Source organism: Branchiostoma belcheri, unplaced genomic scaffold (assembly GCF_001625305.1).
Source record: "Branchiostoma belcheri isolate BF01 breed outbred unplaced genomic scaffold, Haploidv18h27 scaffold40, whole genome shotgun sequence".
In the NCBI taxonomy this organism is placed as follows: Eukaryota; Metazoa; Chordata; class Leptocardii; order Amphioxiformes; family Branchiostomatidae; genus Branchiostoma; species Branchiostoma belcheri.
In genome coordinates, this window is record NW_017804021.1 from 1,132,120 (window position 1) to 1,154,123 (window position 22,004).

Genomic DNA, 22,004 nt, shown 5'->3' on the forward strand with positions numbered 1-22,004 from the left:
TTCAATAACTGGAACACGAACATGTGTATATGGAGTGCCCTCACATTATTATACACAAGCTGACAAATAGGAGTAGGTAGCCACGATATTGAGATTCTTAGGATTTATTCATAGCTCCTAGCTTCAAGGTAAACATCATTTGGCGAAGGTATGAGATGGTAGAACTCTAGTGTGTCACACACTGTCTCTGTTACAATGTTGAGTTGAAACAAAGGAAACCTCCTACACCGAATACTAGATATACAAATGTATTACAGTCAAAACGAGATTATCTCAAGACAGTTATTCTACTTGTGTTACACAGCTCCTTAGGAGCAATTATTATTATTGTGACTCTACTTTTCACAGTTCTCTGCATATCTAACCTCTATATGAAATAAATGTGAAAATATGTGCAACATAGTTTAAATTTTGAGCATAAGCATGTGTCTAATAAGTGACTGTGCCACGAAAGTAGACATGCCGTTGAACCAGGATGTCGGGGATGAAGTGTGTTAAGCTTGCCATTCTGTGAGCCTGTTTCATTCGCCTGTAAACAGAAATGTAACCGGTTGTTAAATCCAAGCTTTCCTGTATTACAATCATTATGATATTAGCTTATATGAATATTTCTTTTGTATTACCTGGCATAGTTTAGCTATCAGTCTGTGCGACTGTTAATCTTGTTTGCTTGTGAATTTCAGACTTCTGGAAAGAGTATTAGGTTTTTGTGAGTATATTGGAGGTGTAATCTTTAAATGGATGTTATCAGCATTACAATACTTCTGAATTGTTGCATAATTATTGCACAATGACATGCTTCTACTGCCAAAACTACCTTCCACTCTATAGCAACCTTTGCCACTCTGGAACCCAAACGTACCAACTTTTTGGCGCCACCCAAAACAATACTTCTGTCCGAAAAATAAAAATGTCTCACCATTACAGTTGTATACTTCCACGTCCGAAAAACAACACTGTCCGTCCCCGCAGCTGCCACCCTGCACGTGGCCTTCCCAGTCACAGTCAGCATCAGGGTCACAGAAGGAAGCTGCGCCTTCCCAGAAGCAATCTGAAACAGTTCCAGAATAAGATACAAACGTCATGAACATGTACAGTCTTTCATACCATCTGCACATGTTACTCTCTGAGCATCATGCGTAGTGGTATTATGATTTTATGCACAGCTTGTAATATGATGTTTAATTGACAATTTTACAGTCTGATGTATTTTGTAATGATTGAATAGCCTATGACCAATCAACCCCTTTGAGACTCAGATTTGCAATTAAAAATAATCTGTCAAGAAGAAAACTGATATCTAGACTTCAAACCTCCGGATAGTATATACTGCATAATGTCCACAACAACTGCTGACAATTGCAGAAATCACAATTATAATGAACAATACAACCTTCTTAGAGAAGTGTAAATAAGCTTGGTGGACAACAGGTAGACGATACCACATGGCATACACCACAGGGGTGTCTAATCATAATCATTTCAATACCTGAAAAAAAAAACATCATCTGGACCCTAATAACCAATCTTCTTCCGAAAATCGGTCCGAAAGAAATCGGTCAAAACTATTATGGCTGTATGCGTTACAGCTGGAAATACACAAACACCAACGAAAACAGTACCTTCGGGCGGAAGGATACCTCTCTCCACGGGGTAAAAAAAGCTCAGACACCTTTCTACCTGGAATTGGTGGGTTTGCTTGGCAAATTTGCCTGATGTTATGGTTTGACTAAAAAGAATTAGGAAGCTAGATTCCAATTTGAGTCTCGAAGGGGTTGTTTGGTACTCTCCAAGCAGAGGTTTGGGTTTTGGGTTATTTTTGGCGTGTTTTTATGCTGTTTTTATTGGGGTTTATGCACTGGAATTTTTTTCATCCCGGGGTGAGTGCCGGCAGAGGTTGGGTTGGGTGAAAAAAAATTCCAGTGCAAAAAGAAACCCCGACAAAAAAGCCAAAAATAACTTAGTTGCTTGGGCAGGGGTTAATATATGGCTTACATTCTTGAGTGCAGTTGCTATCGGATTGTTCCCAGATCCCGCCCTGGCAGGTGCGGCTCAGGAGGACCCCGTCCTGCAGGTACCCACTCTCACAGCTGTAGAAGTAGGTGCAGATCTCATTCTCCTCGTAGGGGGCGTCACAGCCAAAGGTACGGGCCTCGCTGATGGTCGGGGGGTCCGGGCAGGGACCTACAGCTGAACATTGATGATAAACATAATATGAATAAAAAAATGAAATAAAGAAACAGTGCTAGTGCTATCCAAGCCTTCCCAACAGGGACAAGATGAGTCAATTCACTTCAAATCATTGACTCATATCATTGAATCATTGAATTGCAAATCGGAGATGCTTCTTTGTTTTCTAATTTTTTTTAATGCATAGCTACGAGAAAATGTACAATAGGGTGCAAAATATAGCTCACATTATCATTAAATTTCAGTTGAAAGTTCATCTGTATTCAATTTGGTAGTAATCATAGTACAATGTTGAACTTTATTCCTGACCAACATAACAAGGACAAAGAAATCAAATTTCAACGACCACTGTCAATAACTATCCTGATGAAGGCAACAGTGGTCGTAGAAAATTTGTGTTGGAATAAAGTACAACATCATACTATATAGCTCACTTTGTTCACTGCAGATGAGATCCGAGCCTTCCCAGCTCCCTCCCCTACAGGCTCGGGTCCAGTTGCCCCCCTCCTGAACATGCCCCCTGTCGCAACTGTAGATGCAGACTTCGGACTCCTCATAGGGGGCGCTACAGCCGGTGATACTGGCTCCGGTGATGTTCCGGGGGTCTGGGCAGGAACCTAAAGCTGCACATGTTTACGGATTTGTAAAGGAAGCGTAAAGATATGAAATGTATTTGAGTAGTATTTAAGCGCACTGAAAGGTGACGGAAAGGCGGAATTTGCCTTTCCGTGGCCTTAACGTAAAGTCCACTGAAATATTTCCTCCCTTTAATACTTATTTACATATTGCAGAAATTTTGCATAAATGTCTGTTTTCGTGCTGTGACATTATTGCCAAGAACATTGACGATAAACAAAATGTAAAAGAGAAAAGTAACATTTGGTAAGCAAATGCATAATGTTTACCTGGTCTAGCCCAACAAACTACTGCACTGCTTATTCCGACGCAAACCAAGGAGATTAAAAATGGGTAAATAAAACATAAATTAGCATACATGAGTTAGATCATGCAGGTCCCAACTCAGAGTCTGTTCAGGTCAAAGACACTTGGTCAGTGGTGAGGGGTACAGTCGTTTGTTGGACAGAGCCTCTTTGAATAGCTATGAGAAAATGTCAATTTTTAGACGTTCCTTGTTTATAGGATGCTAAACATAGCTCACTTTGTTCGGTGCAGACGAGATCCGAGCCTTCCCAGCTCTCTCCCCTACAGGCGCGGCTCCGGGTGCCCCCCTCCTGAACATACCCCCTGCTGCAGGTGTAGATGCAGACTTCGGACTCCTCATAGGGGGTGCTGCAACCGAAGATACTGGCTCCGGTGATGACTGGGGGGTCTGGACAGGAACCTAATGGCCAAACACAATGACGACGATTAAAAGATGAACAGATTCATGAAACAAACAGTGCGATCAAAGCCCTGGAAAGGAATGTGAAGATCTAGATGCACTTTCTACTATCATATCATTGACAAAATGGCCTCGCGAAGTCGTGCGTTTCTGACAAGTACGTTTCAGTTTACAAATTGTCGAAATGCTACTTTTTATCGTACAACAATGGCAGATTAAGTAATGGAATGTGATGCTATATGACGTCTATAATTTCGATTTCCTGGCGTCAATGAATTTAAAAGGCTAGGATACAAGATGAGACTTGATTAACTTTTGGCCAATTTTGCATGTAAAAGATGTTGTTATAAAAAGAAATTATTTTAAAGGCATCCAATGCGATTTCAGGGCAGCAAAATAGGAAATATTCTCACTGGTTCTTCTCAATATCTTTGTGATATTGACACATACTGCTTCACATTAGCACTTTGAGTCAGTATTTCATACCTTGGGCGTTTAAAACAGCAGAAATAAGCTCCAATATGAGTCAATTATTTTCTGGGTGGTACCATAAACATCAGCCCAGGGCCCTTCCAGTAACCATTTTCTGTCAGAATGTTGGGAATTTTTGGTCCGTCATGATCAATATATACATTGGGACAGTGTGGTTTCAACTCACTATGTATGTAGATAATTGACGGGTTTCCAAGCTCTGAAAACTACATGGGATGTCTTTAAAAATGTCTTACCAGCAGAAAAGGTAGCCACAGTCGGCAGACGATTCTGCACTAAAGAGATGACCGACTCCCGGACGTTCCCTACCCGGGACTTCACTCCGTCAATCTTTGTCTTTACTTCTGCCATCCGGACTGGAAAATGTTACTCAGTTAAAAGTTTCATATTCTAGTCCCTAAATTCATCATATCTCAGACAATGTTTTTAACACGTAACTAGAGTACCACGGTTTCATACCTTCGTCAAATGATGTCAGCTTTTAAGACCGTCAGAGGAATTGTGTTTCTCAAATTCTTACAAAAAGTGTTTTGCAAATACTGTCATCTTCATGAATTCAATTGATCATATTTTCTACCCAATGTTAGTCCTATCTTTAGAAAAAAAGGGTATTATAGCATTTCATCATTAATTATGCAAATGAGGTCCTGATTTGAATATGTTTTATTTCACAACATTCACCTTCCCCTTGACACACACATACAAACACACAAACGCTACCTTTTTTGGCAAAGATAATTACAAAAGAAAACACATAAAAGGAAGAAACATATTAAGGACCTTTCAAATAGGCTGCTTGCTGTCCAGTAATTATCCCGATGGCCCCTGTGCCGCAGCAAAGGACAGAAATACACAAGAGGACCGAGGCTTTGTGGGTCCTGAAGTCCATCGTCCGGTGTTTCTTCTGATAGTGACACAACATGCAAAGTTGTTTCCAGTTTGAAAGAGACTGAACAACTTCTGCCAAATCTGCATATTATGATACACAAACCCTTAGGCTAGCAGACCAAAGCTGAACATGTCAAGTACATAATCTACATTCAATTTTATGCTGCAATGTATATGTACACAAAGTGATGCATCCATTTCAACCGTTTGAAATGTACTTATTAAATGATAATACATTAGTATGCGGAAAAAATAAGATGACTTACGAGTTGTCAGATGAAGCTTGTCCTTGGTTGTTTCAACGTATGAACTGAATGCACTGCTTTTGAGACAAGGTGATCCCAAATAATACAGTAACTGCAAAGTTTTCACACTACGATCTGACTGTTTAGTCTTCAAGAACCCTCCGTCTCCCAGGTTCCATAATCAACTTACATCTCTGTTTGGATTGTACGAGACGTTACGTAAGAACTACATTGTTGAAAGCACTTAACCACTATATTACTTTAACCATCGTGGAGAACTGTAAATAAAAGACCATAACAACCGCCAGTCCATATTAACAACTGCATGAGCTAGATTTAGGTTTAACTTAAATTTGAAAGCATTCTAAATTGAATCCTGAAAACTAATTGAGCCTTGGCGCCACCAAAGCCATCTGTTGTTACCTTAAAACGTACTACGCAAAAGCATTGCGACCTACCAGGCTAAAAGTAGTTGTGAAGGAGCTTCTTGGGGGTGTTCTAAAGATTAACATCACTATGCAAATATCATGTTAATATAGAGGTCATTTGCACAATTAATGTCATGTTGAATTAAAATATTGCCAAATGATAGGAATTTTACAAGCAAAATATTGTGATTTAAGTTTCGAAAACCATAGATTAAACTAGATTATGCTAATTATGACCTTATTTCCATAATCAATGACACAAATGCCCCTCCCTAAACATAAAAACATTAATATAAACTCTGCATATGTCATGGAGGTATGAGATCTCCGAGGACTTGTTTTGGTTGTGCTTACTTGTACATCTATGCCAAACTAGGCACAAGTACAAATGTCCAAAAACTTATTTTAGAACCTTTTTTTTGTTCCATAAATCTTATAAACATGTAAATATAATATTATAATATAATATAATATAATCTTGCATAAACATTTTTCTTCATTGATGAAGAGTGTCGGACAGACACTTGAAACATCTGTTAACAAATTGTTTCAATTTTATCCAGTGGTAAAGTTTGAATTACAATATATATATTGATCTAATAGTAGATATGACTAAACTTCACAAATGTATAGTTACGTATCCTTCTTATACTTTTGCAAACTGTGGACTGTGGATATCTGTGATGTTGATATCAATAAATCTAACTAGTACAATAGGGCTTGGTTTCTGAATTTCACAAAGCAAATCTATTATTCTGCCCCGACTTCTGCTTGAGTAGCTTGAGGCCATGGAATCTTTAATATTTCGACTGACATCTGCATCGTGTCTGTCATGTTTAGACAGACTGGTGGTTTTGTTTTTTGATACGTGGGACTGTTGATCGGACAGAAACCATACTGCAAATGTTTCATTATATATTTCGTTATATATCAAGATTCTTTATGCATATGCTGTATTCGTAATGCCATGTTGATTTTATTACAATGTATATGGATGACATTTTCGTCCGTTTAAAAAAAACGTTTTCGACCATACTGTAAATTGTACAAAATGAGCAAATATATGTCGTATGTTGCCAAAAAAATATTGAAAAAAGATTTTAATTCGAAGTCAATTCGCCATATCATACTCTGTGAGTTTAGTCATTTGTTCAACCACTATGACCACGTAGATTTCATAATGAAGGAAACTTTTTTTGCCAAACTTTTTTTTCGGACGCTCGCGTCAGTTTTGGGGTTCCCAGAGATGTCATCTGTATAATCAAATCAACATAGCCTGGCTTTCTAGAGGGCACCGTTTCAATCGTGAGGGCCACTTGAGAGAAACACATATTGGTAGACATTCCCGTCCGCGCCTTGCGAGCAGCTGGACTTCCTTAGCATGTCGTTAGATGGCGCTGCTGCGTGACCGTAAGCCTGACGATGTCCAGTAGAAAGACCAAGGTCAGTAGTTATTGTTGAGACTGACTTTTCAGTTCCGCATTCTGTCAAATTTTGTGAAACTTCCAACAAGAGCTTTCCCTTGAGGTGCTTAGGGCTGGCACATTTAAAAGCCGTGCTGAGTCCCTGATAGTAAGCCAGCACGCAGGCGTCACACCATTCACACCTGAGTGTTTTTGCACGGGAAGGTAAACCGGATTCAAACTGTTCTACTAGACATTTGAGTTTGTTCATCAACCACAGCATTGCACAGTCACAGGTAAAGGGGTTGTTTTGCAGCGGTGTTATGGCAAATGGGAAGTTAAAGGGATATCCCAACTCGTGTAAGGAGACGGAGGCTATCCTGTTGTACGACAGACCTACGTATGACAGTTTGGGCAAATCCCTCCCGACATCCACAACATCCAAGTTCACGTGTGCGATTCGATTGTGCGTCAAGTAGAGGGATTCCAAATTGGGTAAATTGCGGAGAGACGCCCAGTCCACGGTTTCAATGCGGTTAAATTTCAAGTCCAGTGAATCGAGATTTTTCAGTACCGGAACGTCTGTCAGGTTCTTGAGGTGGTTCCAGGAAGCTTCCAAGCGAGTAAGATCAGCTGGTAGATTTTTGGGGACCGTTGTCAACTTTAATCCCCGACAGTTCAATTTCACCAGTGTAAACACACCGTGAGTTTCTTGTTTAATGGTGCAGCCTTGCGGGAAAGCGACGCCTCTCATAGAAGCAAGCCCCAAACAAAGAATGATAGAGAACCAGAGATGACTATTTTTGCTTTGCTTTTGTGAAGTCAACTGCTGTCCTTCACATAACATTTTCGTAATTCTTCTGACAAATGTGAATTGACTGAAAGATCTGTAGAGGAGAATTCAAAGAGAAAACTGAGGACTGTCTTGTCTGTAAACTAAATATGACAGGGAAAAAATTCACCTTCGAAGCTGTCTTCTGCATGGAAAAACAGAATGAAGTTGTCAGTGAACGTTGTTTATCTCAGCACCGCAAGTTCACGGCTTCACTGGCTCAGCAAAAATAAAACACTTCCCAGATACGTCTGGTAAATAGTCTGCCTGATCACATATTCAATAGTTTTTTTAAGAATCTTGAATGCACTTTTGAGCCAGACACATGATGCTGCGTAGGATCGATCTGACACCATTATTCATTGTAGACATAGTTTAGTGTCATAAACTGTGTGTAGGGCATGCTATTTATGAACAATAAAACAGAAAGTGTTATAGAATCTCTTGTAATCTCCTAACCATCTGAAGATGATATTAGTTAGGTTAGCTCTTTGCAACCCGAAAAATTAGATTGTTTTGTTCTGCTTTAAAATATGGATTTTGTTATATGGAGGACATCTACATGTTTTTGTATAGAGAATATTACTTTTGTACCAAGCCGTATTCATTACCACAAAGGAGTACACACTAGTCACAAAAACAAGTACAGGTAATGAAACCACCTTGCACATTGGGAAGAAAGAGTGCAATGGAAAACATACAGGAAATGGCAATGAAGATGCTTGGGGGTTCATAGCTGTAGACTGATCAATGTATTGAACGCTTAAGGCGATGTACTGGTAAATCAGGCATGAAAGATGAGCAAATAACATCTGCCAGAACAAAAAAAATACATTTCTGAATGCAGCGCGTGAACCTTAATTTAACATTCCAATGCGACCATAGGGACTGTTTGAGGTTCCTTCAACCAATTTTCTGGAGCTGCCTTTCTTCTCATTGTACATGTACAAAAAATTAGAAAAAAAAAAGAAAAAAACTTCAAACTGGGACCAAATCCTTCCCTTCTGGGTCTTAGCTATATACTTAATATTTCAACCATTCATTTCAAAAAGAACCCAGAGAACCTTAACAAACTACCCTTTCTTCATGCAAAACTATAAATGCTTAAAGAATGACTGACAGATATACTGGTCAGTAAGAAATGTTTTTTTTTGTTACATGAAAGTAATGGCCTCTTTACTTGGCTACGAATCAAACATAAAAAAAGATGATGTTGAACTTCAAATTGTAGCAGCATCACACTTTCAGCACCAAGGACAAACACTGTAGTGGCTACATCAGCCTTTCTCTTCTCTTGGGGAATACTACAAGAACAGCAACAGTCTGAAATCTCACTTTATTGATTGTTGAATTCTTACCAGAAGGTAACCTTTAAAATGACTTGTATTCTTATATGAAAACATACAAAACAACTTTGAACATGAAAGATGAACGAAGGCACACAAAATGTATAATTATGGCTTCCAATGAATATAAAACAAAATTTGGCTGCATTTTTAGGAAGTAAAAGGTCTATAACCCAAAAAAGAACATCACAATATTTTACTTTAATCCTTTAGTTTATCAAGCACATAGTCATGTAAAGCTGGCAGTTAGATTCATCACCACTGCACATATCCTGCACCTCCCCATGGAGAAGAATGGTTGGTTCCACTACAGTGATGAACTCATTCCTGTTACTGTGCACAACAAAGTGGAGAAAAAATACAGTGTCCAAAACCGCTTTTTAGATAATCACTTGTTACAATGATAACTCTCTAAATATCAGTATGAAATTTGTATTTACTATTCATTCATTTTGCGGTATGCTTTATTCAAAGTTCTCAACTCAAGAAATTCAAGAAATGATGGTATCAGCAAATTGTCCTCGGCAGTTTCAGGCTAGGGAAGGACTTTGACAAGAGAAACCTGTTTTGTATAAAAGGGCAGCTAACATGATCCTGGCTTTCCATTCTGGCCGGAAAAGTTAAAGCAGGGCTTGCAGTGTCCTTGGGGGTGTGTGGTGGTGTCCTTGGGGAGTCTTGAATGTTAAATGTGAATGTATCAAAATTTCTTGTTGTCAATGAGACAAATAAAAAAAACATTTACAAAAATCATATATTTCATGGAGGTATGAGATCTCTGAATTCTTGTTTGAAGAGGTTTTGAATGCCTTTTAAGTTGATTACATTTCTCGGAAAAATTGTTTAGGCAAATCGCATACATTTGTAAACATACGAATTCAAGGGTCAATGACCTGCTTAAAGAGGATTTGAATTCCTTTTAAGTTAATGACATTTCTCACTAAAATGGTTGTAATATGAAATGCAATATGAAATGTTTATGCAGTGTGTATTTTTCATTACATGATTTCACCAAATGAGTCTATGCTGACAGAAAAGCAATTTTGGCCCGAGAAATCGGTCTTGTTTTTCTCACTTTCCAACGTTCTTGTTTTACCTGGCAACATCGTCTTCTTCAATTGAAGCCACCAACAATATATAGAAATCTACCAAACTAGTAATACTTCAGCGAGAACCATCCTGAGACAAAAAATGCAGAAAGAAGAGAAGGCTGTTCGGGAAGTAAAGCACCAGTACCAAAACACCGCGGAGTGCGGGGTGCCCCTCCCTATCAACTCTGGACATCATGAAACCCAGGCCAAAACACTGAGGGTGCGAGAAGTAAAGCACCAGTACCAAAACACAGCGGAGTGCGGGGTGCCCCTCCCTATCAACTCTGGACATGATGAACCCCAGGCCAAAACACAGAGGGTGCGAGAAGTAAAGCACCAGTACCAAAACATGTACACCTCGGACTGCAGGCCTGTACCCGAAGACTGTGTCGAGCCTTCTGCCAAGGTGCCCGGCCCTCCAAACACTCGACATGATGACAACCAGGCCGAAACATCCATTAAATCACCAGTGTACAGAAAAACAATGTACAGGGACACAACAAATTATGAGGATTCAAAATTGATGGCAAAGCTCTATGCCTATGGACAGATAGAGGATATACAGAAATCGGCTGGGCAGACTAAAGTAAAATCCACTGACGACTCAGGTCAAGTCCAGACTGAGATTTTGTTGCGGCTCTATGACGACAAAACAGATCATAAGGAAACTAAACTAGAACCTGTTGAAGACACGGGTCAAGAGGAGCCAACAACTGTGTCACTGGTCTACGGAAGAGAAGACAGTGCAAATCAGAAGGAATTGAGTCACTATGGCGGCAGCGAGGATGGTCACGGCACGGGTCAAGAGGAGCCAATAACTGTGTCACAGGTCTACGGAAGAGAGGACAATGCAAATCAGAAGGAATCGAGTCACTATGGCGGCAGCGAGGATCGTCAAGACCAAGATCAACGCAATAATTTGCTCTATACAGCCCCGTGTGATTCTGGATACGAGGCGGCCCCGTCTCCACAAGAGTCAACAGGACCCTCTACTCCTGAACAAGATGACGGTATGTACATGTTGTCCTATACCACACAGCAATTTACACTACACTTGGCTAACGCTCACGTGATTTTCTACTCCACACACTCAAAAGCGGAGTGGAACATGATTCTACATGTATTATCAGTGTATTAACTACGTGAGCCCAACAGAAATAAATTGTTCTAAATAGTTGCCACAATTCCCCCACTTTTTTTACCATTTATGATATACAAAAGTTTATGCTTTTGCTAAGATCACAAAACCCACTCAAAAGAAGAAGTCAAGCCTCATGATAGCGTGGTAGTAGTATCCAATAGTAGATGTCGGTTCTCTATATTGCTTAATATTTATATTTACTTTTCTTTCTTTGACACTGTACAATATACACATACAATTAGTATGTTATGGCATGATTTTGCAAAGAAAGCTAGTTGCAAATTATCTTAAAAGCGGCAAAATCTACATGTTTCCAAGAAGTGTTTTGCCCAATCGAGCTTGTCTGGACTAATCTCCAAGCAGATGTTTCTGTGGTTGCAAAATACAGTTACTGTTATCAAATTGACCAGGCAGTATCCCCATTTGCCACCCAATGATTGGAGGTAAGTCTGGACAATGCTTATGAAAACAAATCCTCGACTCCCTCGCCGGATAAAATTCTTCCAACTCTATAAATTGCGACGCCTTCGGGTAGTCATGACTTATTCGGGTTTTGCATGCATCAGTGAGGTAACTGGTGGTTTGATGCAGATTTTTCGGTTGCCGCCAAAACAGTATCAAATTGGCTTGGCAGTATCCATTTGTCAGACAGTATCCATTGGCCAAATCTGCTTGGAGTTTGGTGAATATTTGTTTCCATGCTGCTCCTCTTCGCGTTTTGAGACATTTTATAAAGCCCTTTTGCCCGACTACTTGCTCCCCTGAACTCTGTTATTTGGAAAGGGCAAATGCAGATTTCAGTGACTGATGTTTTGCTTTAAGAGTTTTTTTAATGTCTTTTATGTTACATTTCTTAAGGTCCTACTGTTTCAGATGAAATGAGATTATTTGCAGTGCGTTTTCTCATTATGATTCATGTTATAATCACTCTCCAAATGAGTCTGAGCTGTATGACTAGTAATAGTCAGTACAGGAGTCGTTTTTTTTTTCTTTTTCTGAGTCAATGATGTTTACATACAAGGTACGGCCTGATGGTTATCTTTCACTTGAGGCCAACACCAATATGAAATAATAAAATTCTACTAAACAAAATATTGGTTCAATGAGAGAATCACCTCCATGAAGTATTTAGAGGTTTTGTAAATTTCATGGTTCTATATTGTGTCATTCATTAGATGATGGTCTTCTCTATTTAAATGGTCTTCTCTATTTAAATTTACTTGCGGCACTCTATGGCAGAATTCCCTTGAAACATTTCATTATTACTTATGCAAAGGACCAATACATTCACGCAATTCATGTTACGTATGAAATTCCCATCATTTACCACTGTTCGTATTAGATATGCAAACTAGACCCTGATTTGCATTATCATTATCTGGCTTGCTTATCATACATTACATGTGTTTGTCATATTATGTAAAACAAAGTAATTGGAAATTTTTTTCATTGCTGCTACTCTGCTACTGAAGAAAATGATGACCCTGACAACCATGTGTACCACTATGCTGGTCAAGGGACTAGAGACAAAGGTACACAAATTAATGTACCCTGTCTTGTTAGCAACTTTAAACATTTATCTTGTTTAAAGATCTGGCTTGCTTATCATACATTACATGTGTTTGTCATATTATGTAAAACAAAGTAATTGGAAAATTTTTTCATTGCTGCTACTTTGCTACGGAAGAAAATGATAACCCTGACAACCATGTGTACCACTATGCTGGTCAAGGGACTAGAGACAAAGGTACACAAATTAATGTACCCTGTCTTGTTAGCAACTTTAAACATTTATCTTGTTTAAAGATAATCTGTTCCACTAATAGAAGACTTCTGAACATTCTTGACTTACGAAAGTCTTTGTCATTTCTTCTTTCATTGAAAAATCATGAACATCATGAAATGTGTACTGAATGTATTTTATGTAACACCGTACAAGACTGGAGGTTTTGCCAATTTTGTCCAAATTATATATGGAAGATGAACTTCATTTTATTATAGATTGTTCACGATATGATGATAAATACTCAAAGCTGTTCAACCTTGTAACATTTCATGCTATAGATGAATTTAAGTACATTCTAGAAGGTTATAATCCTTACTGTGTAGAAATAGGAAAAGATAGAAATTTTAGGTCTTGGAAATTTAAGAAGAAGACGCTAAACTCAACATGCTCATGGTCTTGTACATAGGTTAATTCTTTTGTACTCACTTGCCTGTCAGTATGTTTAGTTATAGACATTAAGAATGTCGCATTGCTGTGCCTATAAAGTAATGTATTATTTTACGTAAAATGGTATGATTATACAGCTGAAGAAAAACAACCTACATGTTCCACTGCTACTGACAAAAGTGGTGAAGACAACTATGCTGAAATAAGTGATGAACAGACTGAAGGCAAATATTAATGCACTTTATCATGATTTCAATAGTTTTTTGCATGTCGTTGTATCTATTTCAAGTAATTGTTTAAAGATAAAGCAGTCATCCTCAAGTATGCTGCTTTTTCAAGTAGCATATTCATTTACTTGCTCAAAAATGTCGCTTTTATAGTTGATATTTTCAACAAGTAAATGTACTACAAATAAATTAAAATGAAACTTTTTTTTGTACACAGACGACCACGAAGAGGCAGGCAAATGTGGGTTTGCTAAAAGCTGCAAGTCGACCTTTCATGGTTCTTGTGTACTCCGCGTTATCATCTTCACCATTTCAGTAGCAGCCTTGTTCGGTATGGGATTTTGCTTTGCCATGTACTTCACCATCATTTCGGGCAACAAAGCAGGAATCCATCCGGTCAGTCTTGAATGAATGAATCAATTAATGAATGGTTTATTCTATAAAAACATTGCAGCCATTATGGCTGACATGATTAAACACAAGACTCACTTCAACAGATTTTTATCACATTTTGTCACTATTGCAAATTGCCTACAAATTTGAGAAACCCATACAGAGCAACCTGGATTCCCATTATTTAATCTTGACGTTTATCTTCCAAAGATATAATCCACATTCCAAGTACCATCACAATCCTGGCCTACATAACGTATTCCTATGATCGTATCACAAAATATGCTAAAACACACACGAACAAACACACCCAAAACAATCCATTTTCATGAAGGTCATGATACGCTAACAGTTCTCTGGCACGTATGCATGCTGTGCTGTCTCTCATTTTTTCAGAACTTAGTTGTTGAGTTTACTTAATTGATAACAAGTATATCATTTTTTCCCCTTTTGAGACTGGTTGTATAATATCATGTTTATTTGTTGCATAGAACACTACAGGATATGTCATCATCTCTCCACCACCAGAGGTACCTTCTGTGCTGTTAGATGTGCCAACTGTGCTGTCAGATGTGCCAACTGTGCTGTCAGACGTGCCAACTGTGCTGTCAGATGTGCCAACTGTGCTGTCAGATGTGCCAACTGTGCTGTCAGATGTGCCAACTGTGCTGTCAAAGAGAACAACTCTGCTGTCAAAGGGAACAACGGTGCAGCCTGATGTCACAACTGTACAGCAAGCTTACCAGATGACCACAAGGCAAAAATTTACAAAGCCCAAAAAAAGTAAGACTCACGTGCGTGCATGTCATGTCAGTCAGAGGTCAGAGGTATCAGCAAAAAGACATAATAGTCATGTAAACTGAGCCTGGTGAGACTGATGAGACTTGAAGTCAACATGTACACAAGAGAAAGGGGGAGAGAGAGAGAGAGAGAAAGAGAGAGAGAGAGAGAGAGAGAGAGAGAGAGTTGTGTGTGTGTGTGTTTGTCTGTAAGAGAGAGATTACAATTATTGACATTACATCTCTAGAAACCGTCGGTGAGTTAAACACCTTGCGACTGTCTTGCCCGGCGGGACAGTCGCTTGTGATTGATGACGCCACCTTTCGACACTATAACAACATCGCGGAGAAAAGTCTGCTGATTGTGTGGAATGCCTGTCAGGGCTTACAGCGCTGCAACGTAACGGCGAATGTCCGTGTGTTTGGTGACCCCCGCCGTGGTTGCAGAAAGAATTTACATGCTACATACCGCTGTTTCACAGGTTAGCATAATGTGTTTACTACCTTCGGCATGGAGGTTATGTTTTCGGTTGCGTTTGAATGTGTGTATGTCTGTCTGTCAGTAAACAAGATAACTCGAGATGGCTTTTGATGGATTGTCCTGATATCTGGTAGGTGGGGAGACCTGAAAATGATCATCATATTTATCATCTATGCATGGAGACAATAATTTCATAAAGTTCTTCCTCGTACCACCTCTGGTGACCTTCTGGTATCTTTTTACTTTTAGTTCAATAACTTCAGGGTAGTGTACAGTGTAGACTACAAGTTGTTGTCTGTCTATCGTCATCTCCTGTAAATGTCAGAAACATTATCTAATTTGCACGTGGATGGCATTTTGCATCAAGGTTAAATACATTTTATTTTAAACCTCCTTGGTATTTGAATCCAAACCTAAACTAGTAATGCATCTAAGATATTTTTTCTCATTTTTCCAGCTTGTAGTAAACCATTTGGGATGATATCCCATGTCATACCTGATGACCGCATCACTGCATCCTCGTACTGGGACCACAAGAGCTCAAGTAATCACGAGCCCTACCGCGCACGTGTACGGTTGATCGAAGGTGCCGGTTCAGGTACATGGGCAGCAGGAAAAAACAACGTTGGAGAATGGCTGCAGGTTGGCGTTCTGCTAGTTCTGAATTTGAGTCAAAGCTATAAGAATTTTCATGCATAACATTATCAAAGAGTATTCAACTTCTTCAATTGCTCAGTATGTGATCTTCTTACATTTCACGAGCGAGCAGTAACGAATAACAATTCTGTCTTCAGGTGGATTTGGGAAGAATGAATCTCATCACAGGGACCATCATCCAGGGCAGTGGTGATGACTTTTGGGTTCGATCCTACAAACTACGGTACAGCGCAGACCGGACAACTTGGACGACATATGCAGACAGCGATGGCTTCATAAAGGTGCCTTAGATACCACAGATCACTTCACTTTAAAATTTGTTTGTTGACTACATGTATATCAGAAAAAGATATCAAACCAGCATCCAACTAAAATTATTTAGCCAGGTATCCATTCTTCTCTTCCCTCCAACTTTTCAACTCCTGTTTTTACAGATCTCCAGATCGTGTTATTTAATTGCTTTAGAATTACCATTATTATTACATATGCTAAGGTATGAATAGGTTTGCTAATATGTAATGTAATGTGTTTGTAATTACATAAATTATGTATTATGACTCCAGGAAGCTTGATTAGTGTGGTATATGTAACAAAAATGAGCCTGTAGAAGGAGAGCAAAGGTTTACTTATAATTTCTTGTTCCTTGATTATAAGGCAAAAGATATTGCTGGGTACAAATCTACCTTTATCTACATTATCCATTTATCTTGCAGGTTTTTAAAGGCAACACTGACCGGAAAACCCCTGTAACCAATCTACTGGACTACCCCATTTATGCCCGTTATGTGCGTTTCGTTGTTCAGTTGTGGCAGCAGCATATCGGCATGAGGGTGGAGATTCTAGGCTGCAGCAAAAGTAGGTCTCTGTCATTAACCTTAAAGTTCTTATCGGGTAGAGACTTTATTACACTGTTCCGCTGCTTATGTGTCCTTATCTTTCTTGTGTACATGTAAATATCTTACATATGGAAGTGGATTCATTCTCTTGCTTGTTTCCAAACAGATGTTGGTGACTGCGAGCCAAACCCTTGTGCGAATGGAGGAACATGTCTGGACCGTGAGGGCGGCTTTGACTGTGCTTGCCCCCCTCCGTTTAACGGAAAGAACTGCAGCGTTGGTATGTAAAAGAGAAAGGCTAAAGTGTAGTTCACGGCCCAAATGTTGGCATTTTCCGACCGACGAACGTACAGTGGGCCGATGACCTATTTCACGATCAGCAATACATTGTATATACTAGTAGTATGTAACTACATTGTATTTCAGCAGTTTTTCAGCAACCTACAGAATATACGTTGTATTTCAGGAATATACGTCCGACTCGCATTTCAGCAAAATTTGGAAAATGCAAAATCTAATCAAAAGATTATCCTGCATCGGAAAATGCTAACAGTAACAATCGGGCCAGAGAAAGACTTTTACCAACACCAGACACTGTTAATTAAGTATAGTCATCCTGAAGTAATGGTTTGAATAGTGACTCCAGGAAGAGTATTGCTGTGTTATATGTCACTAATTGGAGATTCCTTATATAAACCAACAAACAATGACAATAGAATATGTTTGTTGCAGTTTGTCAAACTCCTATACGCACAAAATCAGGGAGCGGGTACCACTGGACTGAAAAACCATTGACAGGATCCCGCTTCATGTTTGACGTGGAAGCCACAAGTGACGCCATTGTGGCATTGTCATCCAAGGAAAAAAAGCCGGATGACATGTATAAGATTTTTATCGGTGGCAAGAAAAACACAGAGTCTACCATACACCGCATCAAGAGCGGTATCCTCACAGAAGCCGAGACATTTAGTAAGTATCTGTGATACATATGTAGCGTCTGTCAGTGTTTGTGTGAGTCTGTGTGTGTGTGTCTTTGTGTGTATCAGTGTGTGTGTATAATAACTATGTGTCTGTGTGTTTTTGTGTCTGTGCATCTGTGTGCGTGTGTGTGTATTTTTGTGTGTGTGTGTCAATATCTCTCCCTCTCTCTGTGTTAACGTTTGTGTGTGTACGTATTTGTGTTTGTGTGTATGTGTGTGTCAATATCTCTCCCCCTCTCTGTGTTTGTGTGTGTGTGTACGTGTGTGTTTGTGTGTCTGTGTGTGCGTGTATGTATCTCTGTGTTTGTGTGTGTGTGTACGTATCTGTGTGTTTGTGTGTGTGCGCGTGCGTATCTGTGTTTGTGTGGGTATGTGTACATCTGTGTGTGTGTATCTGTGTGTGTGTGTGTGTGTGTCTGTCAATATCTCCCCCTCTATCTGTGTCAGTGTTTGTGTGTGTGTGTGTGTGTGTACATGATTGTATGAACAACAGAACTCCAGAAGGCAGTGATGAAGCTTAATGACATTTGGTATGCTGGTGTTTGAAGTTAACCTTTATTTACATTATCAATATTAAAAACTTAAAAAATAGTTGTGAAATATATCATATGGCGAAGATATGAAGTGTTGTAACTCTAGTTTGATAGTACCACGTTTTTATCCTCTTTCATTTTTGTCCATAGACTTCGTCTCCCCGACAGAGTTCAAAATGTTCTGGATTACGTGGTCTTTGGATGGAACCATTGCTGTTGGGAGGGAGAATGAAACTCAGCCGTTCTTGGAGTACAAAGACCCAAACCCCCTGCCCATCATGTATATGCTGGACTAGCTACTAACGGAAACGGCGATCCTGCACGGTGGTATCTTTGTCACATTGCTACGCCTGAAGGTAATTTTAACAATAACATTGTTATTCCTCTAACCACAACGAAAGAACTTAATTGTTTAAAGAAGCCAAGAAGAGCCTGTGTCACAGCAAATCCCCCCCCCCACGGGACGAATTCCCTAGCGAGATTGCTGTGACACTGACACCTACATGTACTCTTCAAGGACAGGTTGGGTGCGGAAGATCGTTACCTTTCTATATATGCCCCTTTTTCTGTCGCTACTGTTGGTAGGGGTGGCGACAGAAAAAATGGACATATATAGAAAGGTAATGACGATGTTCCCCACCAACCTCTGCTTGGAGAATTCTTGGATGAACGAAAAGCTACAGTAACTCCCCTTTGAACAACTCTCAAATTATTTTCACAAGTGGGGATTTTTTGTCTTCCCTTGGCCTTGCTCACGAAAAAGGAGCCAACCCAACTTAATAGATATACATGTAGCCTAGTACAAGAATAATTCTATTTGTCATAATCTCTGTTTTCTTGATTAGTAAATTGTAACTTGCATATAATTGTGCATATAAATTATAATTTGCATAATTTATGGTAAAATTCTATAAATCAGCTGCATTCCATGATAAGACTATTGAAGCTTGTGACATAATTGATAATTGAGAACAAAAGAAACACGTTATGTTATAATTGTGTAATGATAACTGCCTGGAATTTAATACTTGAGGTATTTGAAAGTTCAGTGAAGGTGAACATCATGAAACATAATGTATTCAAATCAGGACTTCATTTGCATAATTTATGAGGGAATGCTAGAATGGCATTGTTTGTTAATATTAGACTGTCGTTTGGTTGAGAATATGATAAACTGATTCATGGAAATGAGGGGGAATAATCTACAAATAGTCAGTCATAAAGATTAACATCATTTGGCAAAGGTATGAGGTCGGGGAACTCTAGCTTATTCTGTGTCCTTGTCACAAATATGTTTTCTATGTCTCTAGCAGATGACTGTTTCCCATCTTGAAACTTGTAAATAAACTTTATTCATTTATCAAAGATCATCTACATTATGGGAAAGACTGCCAGGTGGACCCCAACATTAGGAGGGCGTGCGGCTGGGATGGAATCACACCAGATAAGTGTCGTAAGAAAGGATGTTGCTATGATGATTCCGTGGATCATGCAAAATGGTGCTATCAGTATCACAAACTGTAGGTTCAGGCACTTTTTATGTTTCAGTGTGCAAATGTAATTTCTGACTTTGTATTGATATTGTATTGTATTGTCTGTTTTACCCTCCCTTCCACTTGTATACTAGTATTTCTTGTGGCAAATCCAAGTAAATAAATATAATTGTGCACCTTCCCTATACATTTTTCACTGTAATTTTGACAGTGCGCAGTACCTTTTAACTAGTCTGTATATTGGACTAACAAAAAATCATCACTTTTCTAGTAACAGAAAGTATGAAGTCAGTTTCTGTCAGATTTCCATTTTTGCATGGCTTATGTAAACTACGTCCCAAAATCTACGTCACAACACGCTTGAGTTTAATACATTGTTGATGTTTTAATCTATATAAGGAGATTGGTGTTACTGTGCCTTTGTGTTACTGTGCATTTTGATGTTTAAACCTATAGCAGGAGAAAGTTATTATTGTACCTTTCGATGTTTTCATCTATAGCAGATGAATGTTGTTACTGTGCATTTAAATTTGTAAATATAGCAGAAGAATGGCGTTACTGTCACAGTAGATTTCGATGTTTAAAACTATAGCAGGAGAATGGTGTTACTGTAGATTTTGATTGTATCTAATATAAGTAATTTTACCACTGTTCTTTCGTCGTGAAGAAGACTTTATTTAGAACTTACTGCTCTCGACTGTTTGGCGTCCAGCTATGGAACCATGTTAATTCGAGTGTGCTTGCCAAATGTCGGGTGGCATATAATAATTATTTTTGGATACTTCTTAAGTTTCCAAGATGTTGCAGTGCAAGTACTATGTGTGTTCACCAAACTACTGACACATTTGATGCCCGACACAGAAAATTATGCTACTCCTTTGTTGATAAGCTAAACAACACCAACAACAGCATAATACAATGTCTTCTGAGGTCAGATTGTCAGTACAGAAATTCTTTTTCTAATGTATATAAGATGTTGTATGTATAGTTTGTGTTTCTATGCTTGTACTGTTGTTTTCTATAGGTGAAATACCTGAAATAAACTTTAAAGACATTCATTCATTCAATAGCAGGAGAATTACTAGTATGTTACTGTACATTTTGATGTTTAAATCTATAACAGAAGAATAGCGTAACTTTCAATGTTTTAATCTATAGCATGAGAATAGTGCTACTGTAGATTTCGATGATTAAATCAGTATTAAAGATATGCAAAATGCATCCAGCTTATCCCAAGAGACCTAAAATCTTTATTAAACAAAGAAGTCAGGTACTAGTAACAGAATAACTTATGAGGAATGAGAAAACAATGTGAAATTTTTCAACCAAAAGTAAAACATTTTTAACGCGCATAAGCCCGTTCCCATGACGACAATGTCCTTATAAATAAAGTGAACTGAACAATGCCACGCCCACCCAACATCTGCTTGGAGATTGCAGACGACAGCAGTCTTCTTCTAAACAAAAGCCCCGAAATTTGCCATGATGTTGCTTCAGACTTTGTAATTTTTTTGCTTAAAATGACAAGGAAGAACTTAGGAAACAATCTGACGGTAACTTACCTCCTAAAACTGACGTTTAATAACCGTGAAGGACGAGTTTTTCCCGAGTTGACCCTTCCAGTTCCACGACCCGGCGCCATCTTGATTCGCATCTCCCGGGTTCTATCGCGCAATGCACTATGGGTGCCATCTGTTCGTAATTACCTCGGATCTGCCCCGGCCGTAGCCTCTACCAGGCTTGGGGAGGTGGTTGAAAAGAATAGAAATCGGCCAAATAGAGAGATAACATGCCAAGGGAGTTTGTCCGTTGAAAGAACATTTCGCCGCAATGTTCTTTCAACGGACAAACTCCCTTGGCATGTTATCTCTCTATTTGGCCGATTTCTAATCTTTTTAGCCGCCTCCCCAAGCCTGGTAGAGGCTACCCCGGCCGTGATTTAGAGCTCTACAGTGGCTCGGAGCGGCAGGCGGAAGCCGTGTTATTAAAGCTCGGAAAAATGTTTAGCAAGTTATAACGTATATACATGTACAGTAGTTACTAGGGAGCAGAAGAAC

At 39.0% G+C, this 22,004-nt stretch overlaps 3 protein-coding genes and 1 long non-coding RNA gene across 5 annotated transcripts; 2 read left to right on the forward strand and 2 right to left on the reverse strand.

Annotated features, from left to right (window-relative positions):
- Nucleotides 1-11: 11 nt before the first annotated feature.
- LOC109477643 lies at nucleotides 12-2,184 on the reverse strand. Its single transcript, XR_002140678.1, has 3 exons — nucleotides 1,996-2,184; nucleotides 920-1,051; nucleotides 12-529 (listed from the first exon to the last, which is right to left on the reverse strand). It is a non-coding gene; the product is annotated as an uncharacterized LOC109477643 (long non-coding RNA).
- A 182-nt stretch (nucleotides 2,185-2,366) lies between these two features.
- LOC109477483 (complement factor B-like) lies at nucleotides 2,367-21,642 on the reverse strand. Its single transcript, XM_019778767.1, has 7 exons — nucleotides 21,510-21,642; nucleotides 5,179-5,231; nucleotides 4,805-4,928; nucleotides 4,261-4,380; nucleotides 3,350-3,532; nucleotides 2,625-2,813; nucleotides 2,367-2,377 (listed from the first exon to the last, which is right to left on the reverse strand). The coding sequence occupies exons 3-7, from the start codon at nucleotides 4,911-4,913 to the stop codon at nucleotides 2,367-2,369; spliced, it is 612 nt and encodes a 203-aa protein (XP_019634326.1). The 5' UTR covers nucleotides 4,914-4,928; nucleotides 5,179-5,231; nucleotides 21,510-21,642.
- Nucleotides 16,207-17,229, forward strand: LOC109477484 (EGF-like repeat and discoidin I-like domain-containing protein 3). Its single transcript, XM_019778768.1, has 3 exons — nucleotides 16,207-16,386; nucleotides 16,819-16,960; nucleotides 17,108-17,229. The coding sequence occupies exons 1-3, from the start codon at nucleotides 16,258-16,260 to the stop codon at nucleotides 17,227-17,229; spliced, it is 393 nt and encodes a 130-aa protein (XP_019634327.1). The 5' UTR covers nucleotides 16,207-16,257.
- Nucleotides 17,518-20,552, forward strand: LOC109477610. Of its 2 annotated transcripts, XR_002140673.1 has the most exons (3): nucleotides 17,518-17,910; nucleotides 18,605-18,810; nucleotides 19,821-20,552. XR_002140673.1 is itself a non-coding variant. In XM_019778954.1 (2 exons), exons 1-2 carry the CDS (start codon nucleotides 17,661-17,663, stop codon nucleotides 18,748-18,750), a joined length of 396 nt encoding a protein of 131 aa, XP_019634513.1. In that variant the 5' UTR covers nucleotides 17,518-17,660; the 3' UTR covers nucleotides 18,751-18,834. The 2 variants fall into 2 exon arrangements, 1 of the variants encoding a protein (XP_019634513.1); XM_019778954.1 differs by lacking the exon at nucleotides 19,821-20,552 and having other exon boundaries at nucleotides 18,605-18,834.
- Nucleotides 21,643-22,004: the final 362 nt, after the last annotated feature.